The 26,756-nt window shown below is 34.3% G+C and overlaps 5 protein-coding genes across 7 annotated transcripts; 1 reads left to right on the top strand and 4 right to left on the bottom strand.

The window, feature by feature from the left end:
* Nucleotides 1-5: 5 nt before the first annotated feature.
* Nucleotides 6-2,178, bottom strand: LOC18012632 (lanC-like protein GCL1). The gene is made up of 5 exons (XM_006393990.2): nucleotides 1,940-2,178; nucleotides 1,662-1,852; nucleotides 1,273-1,384; nucleotides 760-986; nucleotides 6-664 (listed from the first exon to the last, which is right to left on the bottom strand). The coding sequence occupies exons 1-5, from the start codon at nucleotides 2,126-2,128 to the stop codon at nucleotides 82-84; spliced, it is 1,302 nt and encodes a 433-aa protein (XP_006394052.1). The 5' UTR covers nucleotides 2,129-2,178; the 3' UTR covers nucleotides 6-81.
* A 2,437-nt stretch (nucleotides 2,179-4,615) lies between these two features.
* On the top strand, nucleotides 4,616-9,472 carry LOC18012631 (LMBR1 domain-containing protein 2 homolog A). Of its 3 annotated transcripts, none has more exons than XM_024151219.1 (14): nucleotides 4,616-4,981; nucleotides 5,331-5,419; nucleotides 5,778-5,914; nucleotides 6,152-6,365; nucleotides 6,653-6,739; nucleotides 6,821-6,960; nucleotides 7,085-7,165; nucleotides 7,269-7,333; nucleotides 7,530-7,705; nucleotides 7,834-7,964; nucleotides 8,067-8,148; nucleotides 8,252-8,465; nucleotides 8,562-8,662; nucleotides 8,739-9,472. In XM_024151219.1, the coding sequence occupies exons 3-14, from the start codon at nucleotides 5,898-5,900 to the stop codon at nucleotides 9,261-9,263; spliced, it is 1,833 nt and encodes a 610-aa protein (XP_024006987.1). In that variant the 5' UTR covers nucleotides 4,616-4,981; nucleotides 5,331-5,419; nucleotides 5,778-5,897; the 3' UTR covers nucleotides 9,264-9,472. The 3 variants fall into 3 exon arrangements, with proteins under 3 accessions (XP_024006987.1, XP_006394051.1, XP_006394050.1); XM_006393989.2 differs by having other exon boundaries at nucleotides 5,756-5,914; XM_006393988.2 differs by lacking the exon at nucleotides 4,616-4,981 and having other exon boundaries at nucleotides 5,706-5,914.
* Nucleotides 9,473-9,767: 295 nt separating this feature from the next.
* LOC18013028 lies at nucleotides 9,768-10,507 on the bottom strand. Its single transcript, XM_006393987.2, has one exon. The coding sequence runs from the start codon at nucleotides 10,474-10,476 to the stop codon at nucleotides 9,994-9,996; it is 483 nt and encodes a 160-aa protein (XP_006394049.1). The 5' UTR covers nucleotides 10,477-10,507; the 3' UTR covers nucleotides 9,768-9,993.
* A 7,928-nt stretch (nucleotides 10,508-18,435) lies between these two features.
* LOC18013027 (homeobox-leucine zipper protein ATHB-5) lies at nucleotides 18,436-21,059 on the bottom strand. The gene is made up of 3 exons (XM_006393986.2): nucleotides 20,592-21,059; nucleotides 19,760-20,166; nucleotides 18,436-19,254 (listed from the first exon to the last, which is right to left on the bottom strand). The coding sequence occupies exons 1-3, from the start codon at nucleotides 20,656-20,658 to the stop codon at nucleotides 18,796-18,798; spliced, it is 933 nt and encodes a 310-aa protein (XP_006394048.1). The 5' UTR covers nucleotides 20,659-21,059; the 3' UTR covers nucleotides 18,436-18,795.
* Nucleotides 21,060-24,036: 2,977 nt separating this feature from the next.
* On the bottom strand, nucleotides 24,037-25,371 carry LOC18012560 (transcription factor bHLH99). The gene is made up of 3 exons (XM_006393985.2): nucleotides 25,003-25,371; nucleotides 24,277-24,615; nucleotides 24,037-24,132 (listed from the first exon to the last, which is right to left on the bottom strand). The coding sequence occupies exons 1-3, from the start codon at nucleotides 25,369-25,371 to the stop codon at nucleotides 24,037-24,039; spliced, it is 804 nt and encodes a 267-aa protein (XP_006394047.1).
* Between the last annotated feature and the right edge of the window lie 1,385 nt (nucleotides 25,372-26,756).

Here is a 26,756-nt window from a genome sequence, read left to right as displayed (position 1 = left end):
TTCAGAAAATGAAAACCATTTAAGATCAATTTTAGTAACACGTTTTCACAAAGATATCCATTTAAACTACCTGGAATCGAATTATATCTCATAACCAGGAAATTTAGAATCTACAGGAGACACAAGATCAAACCAGAGACATACTGGTCCAGCAAGTCCACGGAAAAGCGAATAATCATGTTCCGCTTCTTCCATTGTCGCATTCACGAGATCTCTGGCATCACAACACAAGTAACTCGCGAACGCTTTTGCTCTCTCTTCGTATACAACATCTCCAGTTAACCGATAAAGCGATAAGAAAGCGTAGGCATTACCGGCAACTCCATCAGCTAAACCTACCTTCTTCACCAAGCCACTCTTCCACACGACTTCTCCTGCTTCAATGGCTGCTTCGCGAAAATCCCCTTCCTTTGGAAACACCTGAGATGCTTTAGCCAAAGTAATGGCCATGCCTGTAGCTCCGTGAGCCCATTGGACCAGCTTATCTCTCGGATTCCCTTCGCTGCACGGGTAATTTCCGCTGTTCGGAAACCTATTACTCATCATGTACCTCAACGTCCCTTGCACATCTTCCACATCATCTTCCGATAAAGGAAAATGTAACAAGACGTGCAAGATTCCAGCCAATCCATTAGCCGCACCCCAAAATCGCGTCCCGTGAAACCTATAAACCACAAACAAAAACGAAAGATAAACAAATTTCCACTCTTGAGATAATTCTTGGAAAGAACGAATTTTGAGAGTCGATTGCTTGTTTGCCTGTATAACAGAGGGCAAGCTTGATGATCTGCGGCTCCAGCTCGTCCACCGGATAAGATGGCTGCGATAATGGGTGATAAGAGATGGTCAGGAACAGTGCCTTCACCGAGATATCGGTTTAGGAACAAAGCAGCCCAAAGGAAACCCGCTCTTCCGTAGAGAAGGTCATATGACATCCCAAATCCTCCTTCCTCTGGTCCTGCTGGTAACTCTCTCTCTTCTGCTAGCTTTTTTGTTAAGAAACAGCAAATTTAAGATTTCACTATAAGAAAACATACCGTTTCTTGTAGTTTAAGTGTTAATTAAACAAAAAGAAGTTTCTAAAAATATAAGAATAATTTAGATCAATATTAGTCTATATTATAACAGATCATTTGTTTCACACTGATAATCTGATCTTGCAGTTAAGGTTAATTATTGTCACGTGGGATCAGAATACTCAAAACTACTTTTGTCTGAATATGGTGAAGACCAAAAGCAACGTAAAGTGGTTAGAATCAAACTGATCGGAACCTCAAGAAACAGAGCGAGGAAGAGGTCACGCTTTGACTGGTCCCCTCTGTAATTGGCTACGATTGCACCAAGTGCATAAACTCCTCCTCTTCCACATAAAAACGTCACGTGCCTGCTCATGAAACATAATAAATCCAATAATTAGATAGCCAACGACAACTTTATTTAGATGGGTTTGTAGATATTTATTCCACAAATCGCGAATTTACATATTATTTATTCATGATTTTGTTAATTATAACTAATACTTGCTAAATACTCAAATCCAACTATTCAATTTTTTTTTTCAGGACATTTCCTAAACTAATAGATAGCATTTTTCGTTTTGGTCGAAGACGAAGTTAGATCCTACTAGGCTAAGTATAACTTAGTGACGAGGATATTTTCACCTGGTTGTGGCACGTGCAACGTTTGCACACGTTTCGATTATCTCGGCGCAAGTTAGCAGATCCTGACGGTTCCTCGTGACCTCGTACGACTTCAAGCAAGTGAAAGCTGTGCCGAGTAAGCCTGTGTATACAGTCGGATCCAACACAAGACTCGGACCCGGAACACCGCCTTTCCACGTGGCCTCCACAACCTATTCAAAGATCGACCGAGAGATACACATGAGCCAATATGGGGCTTAGGTTAGCCATCTAGGGCGTCACGTTTTTATCTTACGCACCTTGTCCTTCAGTAACGTTGCTGCTCTAAGAAAAGTTTCCGTCGAGAGAGAAATTGTCGGAGCCGTTGGTTCAGAGGAGGTTCGTAGAAGAAAATGGTCAAGCGCGCCGTTCTCTACTGTCTCTCCGCCGTTATCATCGTCGCCGCATCTCCGTTGCTCCCCCACAAACTCCACCGCCGACGACGACATATATCTCTCTCTCTCTCTCTCTTTCTCTTTTTTTTTTCTCTCCGTATTCTTAAGATATCTTTAAGAAAGAGAATCAAATACAAACGCTGTTATATAATAGAACTTTACAATGGCCGCTATTTGTAAAGTTTATTATGTTTTAATTGCCAACAATTTACAATGGCCGCTATTTGTATAGTTTATTATGTTTACGACAAAAAAAAAAAAAAGTATAGTTTATTATGTTTTAATTGCCTACAAATATATTATTTTATTTCCTAAGATAAAACATGGATGAGCCCAAAATTAATAGTGGTATTTTTTTATTAATGGCATTTTTCTAAGTATAGATAAATTTATACGGTCGATAGCCAGTTATTTAATAATACATTTATGACCAAGGAATGTTTCGCAATTATATTGTTCAATCCACGTTTTAGTCTGGTTTTGTTGGTTCTATCAAAGGCGAATGCAATCAAATATTATTGAGTTTGATTTGATACATACAATTGGGTATAATTTCGTCGTATTGACATCAAATCTTAATCAATCAATTTTTGTTTTTACAGTACTTCGGTTCAGTATACACTATATGGTTTTAGTCCACACTGATCAGTTAAATGAGGTCGTCCGTTTCTAATTATTGTTTTTCGTAACTTAGTGCTTAAAATAGTGACTTATAAGCATCTTGAAAAATAGTGGGATGATACTTGACGGTATAGGATTCTTGGTTGCAGGACATGGCGGTGATACACGTGAACCACCAGATGTATATTTACGTGTCGAGATCTTGTCGGCTCTCTATCACTTTGCCGTTGGATCTTGGGAAAGGCATATTGACGGATAGAGACGGTCGATGCTCTCTTACGCATAAATCGGTGCTATGCGGTCGATGCATTTTTAAAAAATCTGAAAATAGTGCAGAGATTTTATTGGGAATCTCAGACTATAAAAAGATTAGAAACTAATCGAATCTGCAGTGCTTTGATGAACGGTAGAATAATTATGGGTGGAAATGGTTGTACAAATTATCCGAATCAAAGTGGGCTGAATAAAACATTTCTCGCTTAAGTAGAGAGAAAAAAGTACTTCTATACAGTATTTACTCTGTTGAAAAATAAAAGACTTAGTCAAATTTTTAGAGAAACTTTGGGAGAGAATTAGCTGACGAAAATATTCTTCTTTTGTAAAAAAACAAAAAAAAAAAGAAAACAAGTTCGACTGATTCTACTTATGTTTTTTAATTGATTTTTATAATGGTAAGTGCCTAAGTGGTAACCGTTTACATCCTAATTTTTTTCATAGGTAGATTAAAAAATTAAGGGGCAAAGTGGGAATGCGTATGAAGATGATCCTTGTCAAATATACGTGGGCAAAAACTTTGTTTTATATGGTTTGGAATTGGCATAGACCCGAACAAAACATTTATGAAATAGTAGAGTTTCTCAGACATTAAATCCAGTAGATCAGCTGACTTGGAAACACGTTTGTAAACGTGAATAACGTGACATTTCTTCTGGCGGTTATTTCTATTAGGTAACTTGTCTGTCAGACTTTTACCAAAAAAAAACTTGTCTGTCAGACTTTCACGATTTAAAGCTAAACGATAAACTTTCTGACTAATTAAACACATTAAATTTAATATAAGTGCAGCCGATATTTTTTCTGTTAACCAAACAACACATTGTTATTTTCGAGAATTCATAACTGAAAATGCTGTTATGTATTTATCAGGTGAAAGGAGAGTCGGTCATAAATAGCATCAAAACCATACTATATGTCTATATCAAAACCGAACTCAGGTAGAATCTTGGCTGGATTTTCCCATGCAGTCCATCACAACAAAATTATTATTTTTTATGGTAATGGTTAGCTTAAAACAAAAATTTGTTACTCATGTGTTACAGATCTATAGATCGCACGGCCCATATTTAATTGATCAAATTATATGTTGGTTTTTAACCAGGCCCAGTTTCTGACTATCTCAATAGCGCACGGCCCAGTTTCTACCTCCCAGAGCCCAGTTTTCTTCGATTAAATAAATAACAGAGTTTTTTTTTTTGTTAATTAAAGCTGAAAGCACGTTGCCCAAAAAAAAAAAAAATGCTGAAAGCACTAAACATAAAAATGAGAAACTCTGTTATTTTCAATTCTGCTTTTCTTCGAAAATGCGTAGCATGATCTCAAATACTTTCGTGTGTCTGCGCAAGAGTCAAGCATTTTCATCCAATTTATATTATCAGAGTATTAAATGGATTATTTGATGTATCTTTCGTAACGCAAAAATTTCAGGTTGTCTACATTAAAAAAAAAGAGTTGCAGAAAGAAAAATCAATTTTTATTGTTAACTGGATATGTTATTTTACTATTAATCGGACTAATTCTTCTTTCAAAGCCCCAACCCAACCATAATGAAGTTGAATATTTACGTTTAATTTAGAAGAAAAAAAAAAGAAAAAAAAAACAATTGAGCGTGAAAGCTGTTTCTTTTCTTCATCCACAATGAACCGAACCGAGATCGGACGAAGAAAAAGAGAAGGAAAGTGAAACGGAAACGAAAACAAACAGAGAGACCTTCTCTTCAACTGGCGCGTTTCTCTCACGCGCACGTACACAGAGACGAGTCGAGCGATCCTCCTGATAGGCGTAATCCATACCTTTGAAGCTCGATTGTTCCCCTAAATTGAGTCCCCTGCGTCGAGAGAGATGTGGGTTTTCTATCTGATCTCGTTGCCTCTAACCCTAGGATTAGTTGTCTTCACGCTCCGATACTTTGCCGGACCGGAGATTCCTCGGTACGTTCTTATCACCGTCGGATACACCTGGTTCTGCTCCGTCTCCGTTATCATCCTCGCTCCTGCCGACATTTGGACGGTAACATTCTCTTTTCCCCAATTTGTTTTGTTAAAAAGGATTGTTTACATACACTGCGATTGCGTTTTTCGGGTTACGAGCTAAAAAGTTTGCATCTGGGTGAATGGGAAACCTATAGGAGTGGTCTTGCTTGATTTGGAATTGAAATCGTGGGTTTTGTTTTGATGCCTCTAAGTTTCTTAGGATCATACGTAGGGTTGTTTGGATAGGCATGAAGTCTAGTTGAGCTGGGAGTCAACAATGGTAGCTAGATTTTGGTTGCTTTTGTTTGGTTTGGATTTTAACCAGACTAGGCGAACTATGAGCATTTGAAATTGGTTTGCTTCATTCGTGTTCTTCTCTTCTGCAGACACTATCTCTCCCACCTAATCATCCTGAGAACGGGGCCATTTCCTTCTTGTGGAGTTGGTCATACTGGAGTACGTTTCTGCTCACCTGGTATGGAATTGTCCAATCCTTCAGTGGTTTTTCCCCAATACTTGCAGATCAGTATAATGTGTCCTTCCTTTGATGAAATGCAAACCATATTTCGTTTGAAAATAGTTCCTAAGTTTACATGACAGGATGTGTCCTTTTGATTTGATCAAAGAAACTTATATATACGTCTAAATCATTGGAATTTTGCCTTTGATTTGGCTGTTATCTTTAGGATGTAATTTTGTTTTGACGGCACTTGGCAGTACTTAAGCCGCACTCCTAACAATCCATCTACTTTGTTTTGTAGCTAATAGGTGTGCATTACCTCATATATTAAACTATGTTACCTCTAAGCAGGGCTGTGGTGCCCCTTATTCAGGGTTTCGAAGATGCTGGAGACTTTACCGTGTCAGAGAGGTTGAAAACTAGCGTGCATGTCAACTTAGTTTTTTATCTAGTACTGGGATTCATTGGCCTTCTCGGTCTTATCCTTCTCATCATGATGCACAGGAACTGGTAAGTTCTCCCTTCATGAAAGAATATGCTTCTTATATATTGGCTTCGTATCTCCCATCTTGTCATTAGCACTTCTCTTGAAAAATGCATGGTATCACTGCCAAGTGTTGCAACCAATCACTCATCATCTAGCAATATATCGCAGACTCGGTTTAGAAAATCTTTCTTATTTTTCCTGGGGTAGAAGTTACATTCGTTCCTGAACTATATGACTGAGGCGTTCTTGTATGTTAACAGGAAAGGAAGCATTCTGGGTTATGCTATGGCATGCTCAAATACTTTTGGGCTGGTCACTGGTGCATTTCTCCTTGGCTTTGGATTGAGCGAAATTCCTAAGACCCTCTGGAGGAATGCAGATTGGACCACCCGTCAAAAAGTTCTCTCACACAAAATTGCCAAAATTGCTGTGAAACTTGATAATGCCCATCAAGAACTTTCAAATGCGATTGTAGTAAGTATTATTTGGGTTAAACAACTTTGTGTTCTCATCTGCTCAGATATGCCCTCTCTGCTTCAAACTTGATTAAGAACTTCATTTATATCACCTGAGATCATGACTTCCTCATTGGTGCTATTTAAGATCTAGGGAAATATTCCGTTAGCAGACTTGTGTACAAAGTAGTTTCTCTTCACGTGATTAAGTACCTTAAGATTTTAGCATTCTGCTCCTCAAGAAACTTAGACACGTGTTGTTTGCATGTCAGACTGTTTATTACTTCATAACATTTGCCGTGATAGGTTGCTCAAGCGACTTCCACTCAAATGTCCAAGCGTGATCCTATGAGACCATACATGAATGTTATAGATGCTATGCTGGCTAAAATGGTAACCTCTACTTTCCCTTATCCTTATATTGCGAACATACAGTGGCAGTTCTCCAATTTTAATGATGATTTTCTATACCAGTTCAGGGAAGACCCATCATTTAAGCCTCAAGGTGGTCAATTGGGTGAAAACGATATGGATTATGATACAGATGAGAAATCGATGGCAACGTTAAGGCGGCACCTTCGAAATGCTAAGGATGAATATTATAGATATAAAAGGTATGAAGAGCTTGTTATTGTCCCTGTCTTAACTTTAGGAGGAAAACCCATTCCATTTTGTAGACTAGGTTACTGCTTCATAATTTAGAAATCTGTAGACATAAGTCACTATGGCTATTTGCAGTGAGTATCTGACCTATGTTACGGAGGCCCTTGTTCTTGAAGACTCAATGAAGAACTATGAACGTCGTGATTCAACTGGATGGTCAGCTTATCTGTCTTTTCATCTCTCATATACAATATATAATCCTCTCCCCCATTAATATCATGCCCTTCACCTTAAATATCTTTGTTGCGCCATTTTTCAGGAAATATATCTCGAGCTTCAGAGCCAGTCGAAGCGGAAAATTGGGGAATCTTCTTGATACATTAGGTAAACTCTAAATATACTTTGTACGCACTCCCTTTCTGAACCTGTTGAACGTGTTACTGAAGTAGAAAAATTCAGTCCACTTTGTAAAAAAAAAAAAGAGAATGAAAAACGTCGTCGAATAGAGTTGCTGATTGGATTATTTATCGGTTGAAAAGTCTGGCGTGACAATACTTTTGCACATTGTTGCTATCGGCAGAATTTATGTGGAGGTGTATATTGAAGAAACAGATTCAGATGGTGTTGGCAGTAGTTACGGGGATTATGTCAGCTGCAATTCTCTTAGCTGAGGCAACTCTGCTTCTTAGTAAGCTGGACTTGTCCCTCTTCTCAATCCTTATAAGCTCCGTCAAATCCGATGAACTGCTAGTTCAGGTACGTTGTACTTTACATTTTGGTTCCATTTTCGCTTAAATGGAGTGGCATGATCTCGTGTTGCCCTAATACCAGCTAATTGTTTAACTTTTAACTCTGCTCTTAAATCCTGATCACGTTGCTTTCAGGCATTTGCTTTTGTGCCTTTGGTGTATATGTGCATCTGTACATACTATTCACTCTTCAAAATTGGGATGCTAATGATATATTCCTTGACTCCTCGACAAACAAGTTCTGTTAATCTACTAATGATTTGCTCGTAAGTGATGATTTATATAATTATATCCTCTTTTTAGAAAAAAAAAAAGATAAAAAGAAATAAACTTAGATGCTTATAAATGGTTTATATGTATCTTTTTAGGATGATTGCTCGATATGCGCCACCAATATCTTACAATTTTATAAATCTCATCCAACTTCATTCCGAGACTATATTTGAGAAGGTATACTATTATCTCTCCCTTTGCGCATTTCTTGGTCTTAGAAGTCTCAAGGAGTCATGTTATAACTGGGTTTCTTTATGGAAATTTTCATTTGGTTCTGCAGAAAATGGGTAGAATCGATGACGCTGTCCCGGTCTTTGGACAACGATTCAATGAAATCTATCCTCTCATAATGGTTATCTACACACTGCTAGTTGCAAGCAATTTCTTTGATCGCATATTTAATTACTTCGGTAGCTGGAAAAGATTTAAATTTCAAACAGAGACCGACGATATGGACGGTTTTGATCCCTCGGGGTTAATGATCTTGAAGAAAGGTAAAAAGTATAAATTTTATCTTTTTCTACATTGAGCTTTGAGTGATAACTCGTGCTTTTATCTAATTCATCTTCCCTTTTTTTATAATCTTTAAGAACGAACGTGGCTTGAAGAAGGACAAAAAGTCGGCGAGCATGTTCTTCCATTAGCAAGGAACTTCAACGATGTTGACATTGAACCAGGAAGCAACTTCCCTGTAAGTTAGTGTCGATTTGAATGATTTTGACCCTGTTCCAAAGCCTGATATTGGTTTTTGATCTTTTTTTTGGCAGGAAAATTCTTCAGTTGAAATGAAGATGTCGTCGAGCTATGACTTAGATACATTGAAAGGAAGTTCATCGAGAGACGATATATCCCGTAAATACGGATCAGCAAGAGAAGCAATCACTAACAAATATGCAGCCATTAGAGAACAACAGAATAGACACTCGCCATCTTCCGTCACAAAGCCGGAGAAGATGGCTTCAGCGAAAGTGTCCTTACTCGAAACAGACAGCTCGGGTCCAAGTAATGGTGAAGGATCAGGAGAGCCATCTTCTCGTTTTGCTTCGACATGGCGAAACATGAAACTAGGAATCCAGAGTTTTAAGGACAATGTAGCCACCAAAAAGTTTCTTCCACTAAGACAAGGCCCAGAAACAACAACAATAACAAGCACAAGCACAAGAGTGGTGACTTCATCAACGCCACAGTCTCTAGATGAGATATTCCAGAGACTGAAAAACCGGTCAGTAGAACACGGACACTACCTCGATGATGATGATGAAGTTGACTATGAAGATGATGTTCATAGGTAATGGATAAAAGACTGATGTAAAGCTGGGTGGCAGAAATCTAAGAAAGCACTAGATTTGGTTCACCTTAGTATAGAAACAAGAAGGCACTGATGAAAAAAAAACGCTAATTTCAATGTTACTAATTTCATAACAGGACATTTGGAGTTGGGAGAGGGCCTTTTTTTGTGTTGTAGGTCTTATATGTTTATTTACAGTTATTACATGTGTTATTATACTCTTGAATCTTATCTTATACACCAACATTTCATTTCCAAACAATTGAATTATATGCCATTAAACATTTAATACTAACTTTTATATTTCTCATTATCTTCAAAACTAATTACGTTCTCAAAATCTGAACGAGTTTGATTATTTCATAGATTTTATGTTGAATGTTTCCTGCTTCAATTTTATAACGTCATGGACTATTTCATGAATGAGTCATGAGGTGGCTTGCAAAGGATATGATCAAAATCATCCTGTAACAAAATGAATAAAAAATAAAAAATAAAAATATCAAAATGAGTAATTGGTTGGTCAGATACCAGGAAATTTCAGAGCTCTTTACGTATCTTTGGTCAAATTTCGATTTGTGAGAAATCCTAGTACAATACAAACCAGTCTCTATTTTCAATTATTCATTTATTTTTTCCTCCATTTGACCTTCTGTTATCTGTAAGACTGTAACTGTACACATCAAAAATAAAATTTCAGGAAAAAAAAAAAGGAAAAAACTAAATTCGGTCATTTAATAAACTCTTTGCCGTGACGTAACCAATCCTCCGGCGTCGGCTCCACCGCCTTTCCCTTTGAGATGAAGCAACTTCGTCCAAAACCCAGTCTTCTTCGCCGTCGTGGATTTCAATTTCTCCGTCGTCGTGGTCGTCTTACTCTTCTTCTTCTTCGAATCCCTAACGATATACGAATCCTTGGGAACATGAGCCATAGATCTGCTCTTCTTCAATCCTCCACCTAAAGCTTCAATCAGATTACCACTCAACGCTTCCCTCACAGCGAACGACATCGACATTGAACCTGCTCTCCGGTGGTGATCCTTAACCGCCGCCGGCCACGACGGAGGAGACGAAACGGTTGTAGATGAGGAAGAAGAAGGGTCAGATCGGTTTAGGACGTAATACGAAGTCGTATTGGGTAAGCGAGAGAGTTTATCCCTTAAACAAGAAGGGCATACTCCTCTGTTCCCTTGGTGGTTGTGTTTTCTGCATTCCATCTTCTTCTTTTTTACCACTTTGATTACTCTTGAGAGGTCTTACATTGTAATATATATACATATACACCCACGCGCACGTGCACGTGCGTACCTACGAGTGTATTGTTGCCACGTGTACTTTGAACGTCGGTATAACCAAAGAAAGTTCATTAAGGTTTCGCTCTAGTGACAGGGCTTTTTTCGCAGAAGACACTGCTTTGACGTGTAAAGGACCACTTATACGTAAAATGACTGTTTTTCTTTTTACGTCAATATATAAAAAAATGATTGTTATTCTGATAAAGTTAAACATTCTGTTCTCTGTATAATACTGAAAATGTCAAAAAAAAAAAGAAGAATTAAAAAGTAGTAGATCTTCTCCACATAAATTTAGTTTAATTTTGATTTCTTAATTGATTAAAATCTTATTTTCTTCAATTTACCTGATCATCTCAATTTAAGAAAAAATCTCATCTAAATTGATATTTAGTTTATTCTTTCAAAATTTTTGATTTGCTTACTTTTTAATATAGCTTACATTTTTTAATATAGATTTCTTAACTTTGATAAAAATGTGCTTTAGATGATATTTTTAATTTGTGATCTACTACTATCTTTAAAGTTTCTCATTTTTATTTTTATTTAAGTTGTTCAAAATAAATTACAGGTGTTTTGACGTTTAAACTTTTTTCAATCAAATTTTTTGTAAATTTCATTTTATTGAAAAACAAAACCGGAATGTCCATAGATTTTGCTGCAGTTAGTTAATGAAGATCATAGAATGGGTGATGTGAGTGACAAGTCACAGCCTCGTGACACTACTAAAACTCGCTTGTTTCGGTTCACACTTGCACTTTGACACAATTCACAATGTAGACGCGAAGAGGAGGGTCCGGTCAACAAAAGAAACGCAATTGAAGGGGGTGATAGCGATGGACGGTTGTGATTTAAACGAACACTCAACATGGCTCTGGGACCCACTTGTTAGGTCTCATCTGACGGTGACCGTGGCCGGTGGACTCATTCTCGGACTCGCTTGTGACGCGTAACCAAATAACCTACTCGTGCGCATTCGACTCTCTTTTTATTGTTTCCCTATTTTTTTTTATTTTTTTTTTGTTAAAGATTTTATTTTATTTTTCCGTATTTATTTACGCAATTTTGATGTATGTCTGTGTACATTTTTATTTTCGTTTCTTGGAAGAATGGTGCGCCGTAAACTTCAATTCGTGCGCACGTGAGATGTAGTCAAAAAGGGCGACCACAGTTTATGGGGAATGAATTTTTGGAGGATACAAAATTCTAGAAGTTTGCACGGTTCATGATCATGGGAATTAGTGAATTTTTTAGGACCAGATTACAGAGTAGATCCTCTTGTTACTACCTAATCCGGAAAAACTATATTTATTCGATGAACCTTCCTAAACATTAAATAATTGGTTTTTAGTTTTTTTTTTATTAACATCTCTAATGCGTGTTCCATGGATCTCGTGGCTTCGATGAAGCATAAAAAATCAATAAATATGTTTGAAACTTTGCGTAAGGAAATTTACCTTCTACGTTAACGTTTGTTTCCGTTTATAAATTAATCAAGTTTGTATTTCTTATTGACACAAAATTCGCTTTTTTCTTTCATTATCGCTTGTTGGTTAAGAATACTTTTTTTTAAATGCTTATGAATACAATTGCAATAGAAAATTATTTATAGATTGTATAATCGACTGGGTGAAAAAAAAAACGAATTTTGTAGTGGTAAACTGTTGGAAAAATATATATATACAGGGAACGAGTATAATTTCATTCGTCTTGCGATATTAATGGGCACAGAAATTGTAGTATGAAACTTATCAAAACATAAGTCGCGGCTCACGTAAAACATGGCTCAGAAGCAAGTTGGGTTTATGGTCAACTAGAGAGAGGCCCATTAGTAAAAAAAAATGAATCTAAAATAAGTTTGGACAGAGAGACATTTCGAACTCTTGACCTCATTGATCACTCAGTATCTATGAGACCTACGCGCTAACCAACTACTTCCAAGGCCGGAGTTATTTATACCAAAATGTAATTAAAAATACTAAGCACACTAACTATTAGCCAAGGTACAACACGAGTGTTGTAGATGTTATTCAGCTGAGAGACAAGCAGCAAACAATTTAGTACATATGTACTTTATGTATTAGATCTCATGCATTAACAACCCTTAATTTGATTTTTTTTAACTGTTTTTTTTTTTTATTGTTTAACTGAAATTACGATGCTACAACATACCACCTATTTAAAGGGGGTGCTGGGGGGGGGGGGGAACAAGAAGTGGTGATGAACCATGACTCAATAGAAGAAACCAATTGAAACCATAAATCTATGAGAGATTTCTGACAAACCAAATATAAAATATCGTGCATGGTTGTGCAAGCTGAATATGCAATCCATAGAGAAGACAACCTGTTTTGGATTTATTGGTCTGTGTGCTTTTGGATCTGATTGATATACCTCAGTTTTGACTTTCATGGGTTAAAAGGGTTTAGCTGACATGTTGATTACTCAACGAATAATTAGACACTGTTATAAAATGTACATCTGGCAATGATAAGGTGGCCAATTCATGTAGAAGGTGGAATATACCAAAATTACTTTTCGCTTTCGGTTTAAAATCCAATCAATACAGGAAAAAATTGGTAAATATTAGCCGATACGGACTGAGACCGGCTCGATGTATCTATCAAAGAAGAACCGAATTGGATGTTGGCTTACGCGCGCGCGCGCGTGAGTGAGTCACACGTACAGTCGCTTTATGAACTCCGAGGCATATGGAAAGGGCGAAGAGGTTACTGCTGCTTACGTGACAGGAAGAGTCAAAATTGGCTTAACGAGTAAAATGGGGGGGATGAATGTGGGTCCTACCTACTTCGTGACATGACAAAAGCCGATCTTGTTTTTCTTTGTGGACCTCACGACGTCCCGTTATGGCGAGTATTTTGCTCTTTATTAACAAAAATTACATTTGTTTCCACATATTCTTAAACGACTAATATGTTTTTGGCAACAACAACAACAAACAAGACGTAAAAGACTAACGTTCAAAAAACAAAACAAAAATATAGATCATTTAACATTTATTTTAAAGTTTTGGTTTTAGTACGGCGTTCTTGATCTTGAAAGTTTTAGATACGGCGTTCTTGATCTTGTATCCAACCATATGAAAAATTATTTTAGAGTTATGGTTTTAGATACTGCGTTTTTGGTCTTGAATGCAACAATATGAAAAAATTTACGAAATGTTTGAAAATTTGTAAGTGCAGACCCAACAAAAAAAAAAGGTTGGTCTCGCAAAATCCAAATCGAAAAAAACAAAAACTACGGCAATATCAGCAACTTATTAGTCGATCGGGGTGACATAGATAAGTGGAACTTCCGTTTTTTTCACAAATGGGATCTTCAGTTAAATTTCCCGCTGTCCTCGGTAACTCCAGCTCTCTTAGATATTTTTCCTGATAGACTATATTTTAAAATAGAAATGTGGAGACAGCATATATCCTGCGGGTATAAGTGCACATGCATGGTTCGGAACTTGGGCAGCATCAAGTTGGCATTACACATAATTCTCGACCAAAATTAGAATCTGTCCATCTACTTATTTATTACTACTATTTTATTTTTAATATTTCTTTACATAAACCGTGTATACCAATACCATAACTAATCTGTTTATTTGTTCGTATTGGTTGCTTATAATCAAAGAAATAGAAAAGCGAGTTAAATGCTTCGCCGTTGATTGTCATTAAGAAAACATATTATAGTATCTATTTGCTGGACTAGTATTATTAATTGGAACTTAGAAGCACAAGAGCAGATCTCTTTTATATTATACAAAGATATGCCTAGGAGTACGCGTCCAACAATGCAAGAAGATCCTTTTTCTGCTACTGACACAGTAAATTGTAACTGGAGAATGGAGTATATGTTAATATGTTATGGTGTCTGGACTTGAGTTGGGTAAAAACATCTGCTGGTGGAACAGAATTGTTATATTATATGGTATTGGTTTGTCATATGGCTCGAGATTAATTGAAGTCGGCTTTACGTGAGTCCATATGTTTTGCGCTACAAATTCTTTATCGGTTAACTAAGGAGCTACAAAATATCAAAATATTATAGAAAAAAAACAAAATATTATAGAATGTTCGAATCCAGCCATCTAATGAACCCTTTTTTAAAAAAAAAAAAATTGACATCTACGAAAATAATATATAACGTATACAGCAAGCTTCGATCTATTATATATACTCTTTTATCAAAAAACTAAAATTATATTTTGGTTTCATATCATTAATTAAGAGTTATGCATGCATGCATTCTCTATCTTTAATTAAACAAACTAGAAAAATAAATATATAGGGGAAAATAAATGCTATTAAGAACAAACGACGTTTCTCACCCCCCCACCCCAAACAAAAAAAAAACACAAATATGCCTAAAAACTACTCCAGGTGGGAGTACAATATTAGCGTCACCCCAAGTCTTAGATAATGATCAATTATTCCCTTGGCTTCTTAATCTAATTATATCAGTTATCAGACAGCCAATTATAGTTAAGATTCTTACTTATTTCATTTTCTCTTTATGATTGCGTGCGTATATATTGTGTTAAAATAAATTGGTAGTGCAAGTCGACGTGAACAACTATTTCTTTAAGGGAATTATACTCCTTCTTATATAAATTATTACAGCCAAATCTTTATAAATTAATACTTGATAAATTAATAATCACTATAAATTAATAAATTTTAATATTTTCAAGTCGGACCAATGTAAAAATCCATCAAATTTGATAAGATAATAAAATAATAATTTTTTGAAACTCCTATGTAAATATATGGTCCCAACAAAAGTATAAATTAATAATCATATAAATTTATGAAAAAATATATATATATAATATTCTAAAATATAACTAATATGTTTGCTTTTAGTTAATGTTGAAATTTTATTGAATTTTATATCTCTAATTATTATATAAGTAGTTCTTATTGGTGTTTTACGATATTCATTCAAAATTTATGATTTTTTAATTTGATAATTAATTCTTTTATCTGTAAATATTTTTAAATATATTGTAGAGTTATCTTTAATTTTATACAGATAGTAGCCATAATTTTTAAAAAAATTTATACTTACAAACATATATATTTTTACATGGACAATCCAATATGGTATGAAAAACTGTTTTATTACGATAGTTATGATTGTTAATCATAATTTATATTATGAAATTTGTTAAAGTTAAAATTTTAAACTATAACATTTTTCCAAATATATTTATAGAAAATTATATGTTTCATGTAATTTTTTTTTATAAATTAATAATTATTAATTTATAGATTAATTAATATCACGATAAATTAATAAAATACCATGATTCCGACATTATTAATTTATAGAGGTTTTACTGTAATTCTAATCCCGTTTTACTTAATGATCTGATCTCTAGTTTATAATTATGGATAGTTTATAACCATACAGAATAAATTCTTTTAATCCCAAGAAGATTAGAATAATAAAATTCTTATAGAGTATTGCACTTACACTTACAATTTTCCATCTCAGATAACCAAATCTCTCTACTTATTACATAATCACTGTTAGGTTCAATTAATATTTTAATTAAAGTGTTTAAAATATACAGAAAAAAGTATCACTTTCATATTATGTTATTTTATGCATGTGAAGTTGGTTAACTTTTTTTTTTTTTTTTAAAGTTATAGTTCTACCGAAAGATGTAGATACCGCTTAAACAATACAGACCAATATTGTTGTTACCCAAATTTTATCTTTGTTGCTCCTTTCCTTGTTCGCCAGCATCTTTCTCCACTTATTTTAACAAATGAGTTTTTTTCATTACTCTTTTTATACTGTAAAGATTGACAAAAGAATTACTGGCTATTGTAAATTGTAATCAAGCAATTGTATTTTATTTTTTTGTTGACCAGGAAATAACTTTTTGACGGCGGTAAATGATGAGCGATAATATATATACACGTGCATATATACCATTACCGGGGGAAAAAAAAGAACATGAAAAGAGAAGAGTCTGCGAGATATGCGTGTGATATAAACGGTGACGCGACGGCGTTAAAGTGACGTGTTCGATGTAAAAAGGGTCCCACACCACATGCCTCTCCACCAATGTCTTTGTCTGAAAGGGATAGCGCAAAAGTCTCGTGGGGTCTACTGGCTATATGCGGGCCCTACCACAGCTTTTGGGGTTTTTGGCCTTCTCTAAATCCAACATCGAGAACAACACGTGTACGGCTGACACGTCTTGAAATTCAGTGATCAAGATACGGATCGCCGCATGGAAATAAAACCTTACTAAACAAAATATTTTCTGAAACTCGTTGAACAGAATCCCATGTGCATCTCTCCACTACCGCTCGTCTGAATTTTTCATTTTTTATTTGCTATTTTACTAAATTGTAATTTTTTTTTGTTTGTCGTCGCGAAATTGTTAATAATTTCTAAAATCCATGCTTATCAATTTCAGATATATAAAATACTACTGTATCAATTCAGAAAACATCGTCGAACAAGACTGAGCTGAGTGAATATACCCCCCCTCCCCCCACCACATGAATTTAGTGCTAAAACAGTGACCCTTGGTTACTAGTTAACGGTTCCACTTACAAATAAATAAAAATTGTAAATGGTCATATATTGAATTTTTTTTTTTTTAAAAAAATATAGTATTCAGTATTTGAAGCAAAAAGGCAAATTAAGAAGAAGAAAAAGGCTTTAGGTTGTAAAAAGCAAGTAACAAAAGGAGTAAAAGGAACGGCTAGAAACAAACACGGATATTTAGGGAGATCCAAGTAGGTGGCTCGGCTTTTCATGTTTTATCTCCATGTCTTTACTTATAAATTTTCAAAAGACAATGAAAAAGAAAATTATGCGCGATCGAATGATTCGAATGTTGAACGTTGCTTCGAATCCATTCGAAACAAGGCGTTATGTTTCGATAATATTTTGTCCGTCGCAAAAAGAAAATAAAAAGGTTATATACTGACCAAAAAATAAATTAATCCACACAGATTAATATGTCGAAAGTATGTTGCCACCAGACTCACCATCTAAAATAATGATATGTTTATAAATGATAACACGAATGCTAAAACTAAACATGTATGAATATGATATAAGTATAGACTCAGAGCCGTGCCCAACCCTAAACAAATTTCCAAAAACACAAAAAAAATTAAGAGAGAAAAATATATAAATACCACAGTTAGAGATTTAACATCTTATACTACTTTTTTTTTAATATTTTCGTATTGTTTTGATATTTTAATTTTATTTTTAACTATTTTTTATATAAAAAAAAATTTAGAAACTATGCTGTAATATGAAAATATCTATTTTTAAGCTTTAAAAGTATATATATACCTTTCAAATTATAATATTTTATATTTTTGGTAAAAATAAATAAGCTTTTCAAGATGTTAAAAAAAAATTTAGCCACGGCCCTGTATAGACTATGGTTAACCTTAAACTAAAATATTTCAAAACATTTCAATATGAATTTATACACTGTCTACAAACTCAGCAATAAACCAATGCCCTTTGAAAAATTAATTATATAGTGAAACAAACAAAAAAAAAATAGTTTGACCTCTTCAAATGTTGGTAACTATATTTAAGTTTGATTTGATCTTTTTTTTTGTAAAGTCGTTATATTAGGTACTTCATATCTTATAAAATTAGATATGTCAAAGTTTAAACAGCTCGTCAACTCCTAATCTTAAAATTATCAGTTCTTATTAGCGATTGTATCATGTTAACTTTCAAATTAACCAGTGAAGACAGAGTTCTGTAAACGACTACTACAAATTTGCAAGACTGTAAAATCTTTTTGAGTTGTGAATAGTCATTAACGGACGATGAGAAAAACAAAAGAGAATAGTCGTAGCTTCGTGTGCTCACAGTCTCTAAAAGCCTTTGGAACATAAAGATATTATTATCATTACATTCAATTCAACTACGCAATTATTCAAAGTAATAATAGTATAAACGTCGAAAAAAAGATTTCACCTTGACATAGTTTTTTTTTGCAGACTTCTTCGTCCTCTATCTTTAACCTTGTAAGGATTACGGCTGCACGTGCATGAAACCGCACGTGATCTCTCGGTTTTAATCCTCTCGCTTCATTTTCCTCCCTTATCAACTAAGACCCCAACATTTTGGGTAATTCAATTTTCCAACCCCATTTCCATTACAGCATATTTTCACAAATGTTCCTCAATATTTTCCTAAGTTTTCAATTTTTTCCTCAATATTATCTCTCTCGCCTTACGAATTCCACTGACCGGAGCAATACCACTGCTCATTGTCCGCAAACAACTTGCAAGCTTCCTCTCCACTAAAAAGATCTTCATGCTCTTCCATCTTCACGAATTGGCTAAAACATCCCATCGTCGACATTTCCACCGCCGTGGCCGCCGCCGCTTCAGCCCTTGTGGGACTATATTCTTCGTTCAAAACCGCGCTTGAGTCGCTACTATCGGCAGGATCTTCCCTGAAGCTTTCGGTACGTGGAAAAATGTTAAACATCTCGTATGTGAGCTCCGATGTCGGAACTTCCGTAGGAATATTTGGCGGCGGAGGACGGTGGCTTAGCTGTAAGACTTCCTTATTACTCTGATTCACCATCGCTTCCACCCTTTTTGCAATGCCGTCTTCTTCTATGGACGTGTTACCATTGCTCCCGCCGGGCCCTTCAACGTTAACTTTTGCTCTTAGCTCTTTAATCTGCAGAAATGTAATAATTTAAATCATAAGTTATCTCTGACTTTTTACAAAAATAAGTTATCTCTAAATTTTATTTGATAATTTAGTTATTTTTATTTCAAATTGTCTAGTTAATTAACAAATATGAAATTTTGAGCTCATTATAAAGTTATCAACGTTATAAAAACACAAAATTTGTTCAAGTATTTTTTTCCCCGTTTGTATTTGTCTACGATCGATATAACTCAAACGTAAACATTAAACCTTGTTGAGAAAAAAAAACAAACGTAAACAAACACTCAACGCCTTAATTGGACGGTCAAAAGTGTTTTCGATGCTGATTAATTTTAATTTATTGAAAACGATATTGTAATGTCTTATTCGTTCGTTTCTTCTATTAACCGAGCAAATGATGTGTTTAGTTAGAATTAATTACGTTTAACCTGTGTTTTTGGGTGCCTAAACGTCCAGTTTTATTCACACGAAATAGAAGACGTTTAATTTTTAGAACAAAAAAAAAATATACCTCTGCAAAGAGGGAATCATTATCACGTTGAAGCGAGTCGCGGCTGCGTTTAAGTGCGTCAAAGTTTGACTTGAGAACGCCGTAATCACGTTCGAGCTGCTTTGTCTTCCATCGAGCACGGCGGTTCTGAAACCAGATCGCCACTTGGCGCGGTTGCAGCCCAAGCTCTTGAGCTAGCTTCACTTTCCTCTCCGGCTCTAACTTGTTATCAATCTCGAAATTCTTCTCTAACGCTTTCACTTGCTCTGCACTCAACCGCCGCTTTTTCTCCGCCGCCGCCGACGCGTGTCTGACGCCGATGTCTTCTAGGCTTCCGTCATCTTCTAGACCGTCGAACATCGGCGAGTAGTCTCCGGCGCCGGAATAGAGAAAGCCGGTGGTTGTTGGTCTTGGACTTATTTGTTTGTCTGATAAAATCATTTATGACGTTAATACATTATAAAAAAAAGGTATCTTTAATCGATCTGAACGGATAATTGGTACTATTAAATATGGAATATTTATGATGTCATCATGAATGATTAGTTTGATTACATTACATTTCAAAACCTTGTCAGGATAATGTCTCGATAAATATGCAATGTCAGAAAACACGTCTTTACAAAATTTTAAATACCAAATAATTATATATGTACACGGCTTGTTTGTACCGCTAGCTAATTCTGCATTTCATTAGTATGTCATCACTAATCAACATCAAGATATGCAGAACTGCAATTCAAAACTTAGGTTTAACTAGATCGACCATTATATATAACTAACAGGAATATTCAAATAAATAAGTGTATGTATATGTGTTATATTACGATAAGAGTCTTTTTTTTTTTTTTACCTGTTGCAGAGTGGCAAATTGGTAAGAAACCGGATAAAGAATCGGAGCTTCCACGTGATCTCTTCATCTTGTTTGGTCGGAGCTATTTAGATAGAGAACTAACTTAAGCAGGGAAAAAGGAAAGAAATTTTATGTTTAATGGTTAAATCGAGGCCTAAATCGTTTGAGTAATAGTAATGAACGATCAGGATCTATCTACGACCAATACGTGTACTATCTCTTCCTCTCCAAATAAGGATCTTTGCTCTGTGACTACGATACATCCAATATGGAAGCAGAGAATTGATCAAAGGTTACTAATTATCCAAGAAAGACTCATTTAGTACACTCCAAGGAAAAAAATTAAACTTTTAATCGAGAGGGAGATTTCACAGTCGTGTATTTTTGTTTTCCCGAGAAATCCGAAATTTATAACAGAGAGCAAAAGAGAAGGGAGAGAGAGAGAGAGAGAGAGATGGCCTCACAGTCCTTCTCCGGGTTTTAAATAAGACGACAGCTTAACCCTAGGGATAGTGTTGGAGATATCTTGAGTTATTTCCACAATTTCGTAAGGGATTTTTTAATTTAAAAAGAATAGTCCTAAATTAATGCAAAAACAACTTACCATGGTTAGTGTTAGACACCGGCTGTAGCCGGTTTATTCGTGACAGTCTGATCCAGGATCTTGACGAGTCCATGGGGTTTTCAGCTCGGCTACTTTGGAGCCGGCATCGATTTTTACATATTAATTAATTATCCTGTACTTTGGCGTATGTACTAACTTTCATAGTTTTGTGAAAAATCATTAAAAATCCAAATTTCGATTAGTAATATACTTTAAAATGAAAGAATCGTGAAAACTACAAATTAATTTGATACATACATTAATAAAATTATTAACCGTAAATTTAACTTAATTGATATATCATGGAGTAATATATATATGCATTAACTACTTCGTTTTCACTTGAATTTTTGATGTTTTAAAAATATAGTAAAAAAGAGATTAAAAGAAGGTCCAAATGGACACTCTACAGTATAGTTTATATTTTCCAATTAAAATGTCATAATCAATCGTAGTATTAATACACTGGACCAACCATTCATTTTAATACAATATAGACATGGGTCATGAGTGTTACATATACAGCAGATACACGTAAATAAATATTATATATACAAAATTGCATAAAAGTCGGTCCAGTAGTTGGCCATGCAAATTGATTTGCTTTAACCCACAAGATTTTAAATTAGTGTCAATGTGGGGTCAGCATTTTTGTACAATGTGAATCAGTAACACAAGTTATATATATATATATATAGTGTCATTCATGTTCGTAAATTTATCTATTTCTGTTGCTATTTATTTAGATAACATATTGTGGAGAGTCGAGCTTGAATTCGAGTGTAGGTAATGAAACGTATAGGATTATAGACAATTATAAATGAGACTCTTCTCAAACTGTGAAACTATTTTCAATATTATATAGAAGATATATTTAATAACATAAAAATAGCAAGTATAACTTTAGTTTAGAAAAATATAGTTTATCTACTAGTTTATGGACCTTATGGTAGTGATACGTTGTGTCGATATCCGAAAACAAATACAGTAGAATATGTCAGATGTAAATGAACAAAAATAAATAGAAATTTGTTAAACAAATCTAACATTCAGTGAAATATAGTGGCTGTGAAAGTGAAAACAATACATGAAAATTTAATTATGATTTACAGTTATGTGTGTTTTCAAGTTGTTACCTTTTAAATAAACGATTTTAATAATATACACAACATAACCAATGTTAATATATCAATTAATAACTCTGGCATTTTAAGGTCTCGTTAAAGCTGGCTAATGCTTATGATTAAAGTCCCATCATATTTAACATCAATGACACTGAGGATGTAAATGTTGTATGTATAAATATACATCAATAGATTAATAGTTGTACACAACATGTATATGTTTTAGACTTTTAGTGTAATTTAATATCATACAAAGAAAGAGTATGTCGTGTACAAAGGATATTCACAACTGAAAAATTATATTTTAAAATCGGGTAATGGGAAAGGCGACAGAGCTTTGATGAGATAGCTGTCTGTCTCTGTAACGATTTTGCCTATTTACTACAATATGTAGTATTGTATTTTAGTAATTTATATTTATCTACATAGTTTAGTAATTTCTGTATCATTTTATACATCAATCAAATTTGACATAATAATTTGGTATACGTTTCGATTATGATTTTGATATAATCACAATATAAATTTAATCATTTATAATTGTACAAGTTTGCTAAGACTATTTTCTTTACATTTAACCCCTTCTTCACATATAGCATCTCTTTTATTTTTTTCCTTGAGAACAAAAGATTATGCAAATATGTATATTTCAAAAATAGGTTTTTCTTTTGCAAGTGCTCCAGAATCACACCATTGGTTCAAGAAAAAGAAAAAAAAAACAGAAGCATTTTTTGATGTATAATAAACAAAAGAGAAAGCATAAAGGAAGGTGGAAAATAAAGAAAAAAGGTTCTTGGAGTTGAGACTTTTTGGTAATGTGAATATATTAGTAAAGCAGAGTTCTTTGTATAGTGATATAGTAACGTGATGATTTCGTATGCATCCATCTAAGATATTAAAACGGAAAAGCCTAAGTTAAAAGAGGTGTGGTGTTTCTTTAAATGAAGAATATATAATCTTATATACGGAGTTTGGTTGATGAGCTGTTTATCCTATGAAAGCAACCAATTCCACCAGATTCTTGATGTATTTTTTGTTGATCTTCTAGAAAGTTGATCACGACATGAATGTGATCAATTGCATAATAATTTTAGAAAAACCAAATGTATGAAATATACCGTCTGTCCCCTCAGATAAAACTGTACTAAATACCTTTATTCGTTGTCTTTTAATCTTTTTACTTTTACCAAATATATTTTATTGAAATATCTGATATTGGAGAAAATCTGTAAGAGTGTCGTTTAATCGCAGAAAGAGGCTCGTAAATCGAGTCGACCTTTCTATACCGAGTTCACTGCTAATTATCTCAATCATCTCGATTAACCTGGTCTAAATGTGAGATAACTTTAAAAGGCCCATTAATTGCCTGAGAGGCTGAGAAGAGCGCCCATAATTTGAACCTTATTGGGCTTAAACTTAGCTCTTATATAATCGATAGAAAAGTACATGAACTTTGAAAAATCATAAATTCGCCTACTTTCTCTTAATTTTTTACATTTACCCCCTTATAAGTACAGTAAATAATTTTTTTAGTTAGTAATTAAGTCAAAACTGAACTTTTGGTACAGTTGTTGCATACAAAATGACATTTTTGTAAAACAAAACTAATTTTAAGCCTATAAAAACTTGTTGACATATGGGCACTTGATTATTTATGTACATACGTACATTGGATAGACAAGAGATAATTGATAGAAAATAGAATTTCAAAGTTAGTTTATATGCAATTTTCCTTGTGAATTCTTCTTACGACTTCATGCACTGCACTTGCGACCTCACTACCTGTAGCCGTTAATTGACAATCTTCCTCTACCTAATCCAGAAAATCAATTATATTTAAACATAATTAGATAAACAATAGACCTAAATATAGTACATGTTAACTAACCAAATTTTATATATCATCAATATTATAAAATTGTTTTCCCAAAAGAGAGAGGAAGAACGTAATGTATACCTTGACGCTAAAAGTGAAGAGAGACATGTCTTTGGAAGTTGTGAGGTTGAGATGAAGAGTACTTAAACCTAAAGAGTGAAACTTCTTGATAATATTGAAGATCAATTTTGGTCTTGTCTTTGTAAACACTTTAATGTTGGCATGTCTTTCCACCATCGTAACCTCCACGTCAGCGGAGGCGGTGGCGGTGGAGAATTGAAGGAAGATGAAGAAGTCGGAGAATATGTTTGGTGTTTGATTCGGGTCTGTGGCTTTTAATTGGGCTTCGAGTGACTGAAGAAGTCGTTCTTGCTTCTTTAAATAGTTAATGGTCCCTTCTATGATTGATGCTTGGTCACTCTATTAATAAATAATAAACAACAACAAAAAGCTCTATAATTGATATGGGCTGCAAATTTTTAGTAGCATTCAATGATACCACAAAGCAAATTATTAGCAGGCAAAATGAAATTTATTAACTGTTAAACAAAAAAATAAATATAAGTTTGATTTGTATTGTTAGATGAATATAGAGTTGAATGATTAAAAGGGAAAAATACTCTATATATCGGGATAAAGTTCACCCATTGGTAAAATAATTTCTCACCGAGTACATATCAAAATTGCTTTATTTTTGTTTTGGTCAATTAGCATTGCTGAATCAGCTAAATGATATATATATATATATATATATATGGATTTTAGTAAAAGAAATTAATTAAATTAAGAGATATAGAAGAAACTCACACGTTGAGAATACGAGGGAGGCATCATCGATTTGAGGATAGAGAGAAAATGATTCATCTGTCTTCTCCGGTTACGCTCGACGGCAATGTGATTCATCCTTTGCTTCTCTTTCTCTTCTATCTTCTTTTCATTTCTCGCTCTCCTCCTCCTCTTACGCGGCGGTTCTTCACCGGAACCACCTCGTGCTCGCAGATAAGATAAGTATTCCGTCCAATGAGATCGTTTTTCTGCTATTGAGCGAGAGATTAGTGGCGTTGCATAAGAGGTAGAGCATGAAAAGGGATTTTTCTGAAACGTCACGTCGTCGGAACCCGAAACGACGACGTTTTGATAGTGATCAAAGATCTCGTAAGTTAATGATGTTTCCATGAGTAAATCTTCTCTCTCTCTCAGCCAAATTAAACGAACATATAAAACTGAGAGGTTAATGCATAGATGTTAATGGATGTGTTTGCAATGTATCATGTGTGTATATATTTAAAATGGGGTCTTGTTGATTGGTCTATTTAATTAACCTTGGAATTTAATAATCACGTTTTCTCGAAGTTTACTTGTGAAATGAAGACCTAGCTACAGTCTATAGACTATAGACCAACTTATAGTAAGAATTAACTAATGTGACATTATAGTGTTTTAAGTAATAAATATAGCTGGGGGTTACTAGCTAACTGGGGATTTTCAGACATCATTAGTAGATTCGGTTTGACAAAACGACCCTACCATCGTGTAATAACAACCTTAATTCAATGCTGGTTTTGTGGTTCACGCATATACAATGCAAAAAAACGGTACTTATTGATGCAATTTCATTTTCAACATGAAAACCCATTATTTTATTTCAGTTTTTACCACATTTTACGGATTATATATCGTCATCAAATCTATTTTCCTTATCGAATCTTTCACGTTTGACTAATAAGGATAGAGAACACTGAACACATATGTAAGGACATAATTAATTTATAGTATCAATTAAGCCATTTCAACTTTGCAAGTAATAATATAGAATATAGATGATATCACTCATTTTGCAGTTGTCAACGACCAACAAGTTCATTTCATAGGTGTTGGTTCGTCGACATTTTAATGACAAATTTTGACAATTAGTAATTAAATATTTCACTCACTGCAAATTAATTAACGTTTTAAAATAACTAATTAATGCTCATTTTCAGGACAAAATACTTTATAAATACCATGGACTTTTTTGCTCAAAACCGCAGCACAACTGATAAACTATTATTGTAATAATGAAAAATAATCTATAAGGAGCTTCTTAATTGCATGATTAATACACGAATCAAATACTGTATCAAATAAGGATATTGGAATAGGAAAAGAATCTAATGGGAAAATTCAATAACAAATCTACGTACATAACATAATCCAGTAGATAATTCAGAGATACACAACACTGCGATCGTCAATACTGACAAATAAATTCAATTGTTAATGTAGAAATTCAATTGTTACTGTCTCATTTGATCAAAGAAAGATATGAATTAATAATCTTAGGTGGCTTTTATACGGAATAAGATTTCGGAGTTCTAATCGAGGCACTGTTTCGGATTTACCAACAGTGCGGCCAAAAAATTAACCAAACTTTTAATCCAATTAGAATGCAGAGTTGATATTTTTTTTTTATCTCTAGGAACCTCTCTTCTTGAAGAAATATTCTTAGAGATTGAGTTTTCTTTTCTCATGTACTTGTTGTAAATTTGTAAAAAAGATCTAATAAATGCACGATCAAAGTT

This window comes from Eutrema salsugineum, unplaced genomic scaffold (assembly GCF_000478725.1).
Source record: "Eutrema salsugineum unplaced genomic scaffold, Eutsalg1_0 scaffold_6, whole genome shotgun sequence".
In the NCBI taxonomy this organism is placed as follows: Eukaryota; Viridiplantae; Streptophyta; class Magnoliopsida; order Brassicales; family Brassicaceae; genus Eutrema; species Eutrema salsugineum.
The sequence above is the reverse complement of the archived record's forward strand: the minus strand, read 5'-3'. Positions and strand labels throughout refer to the sequence as shown.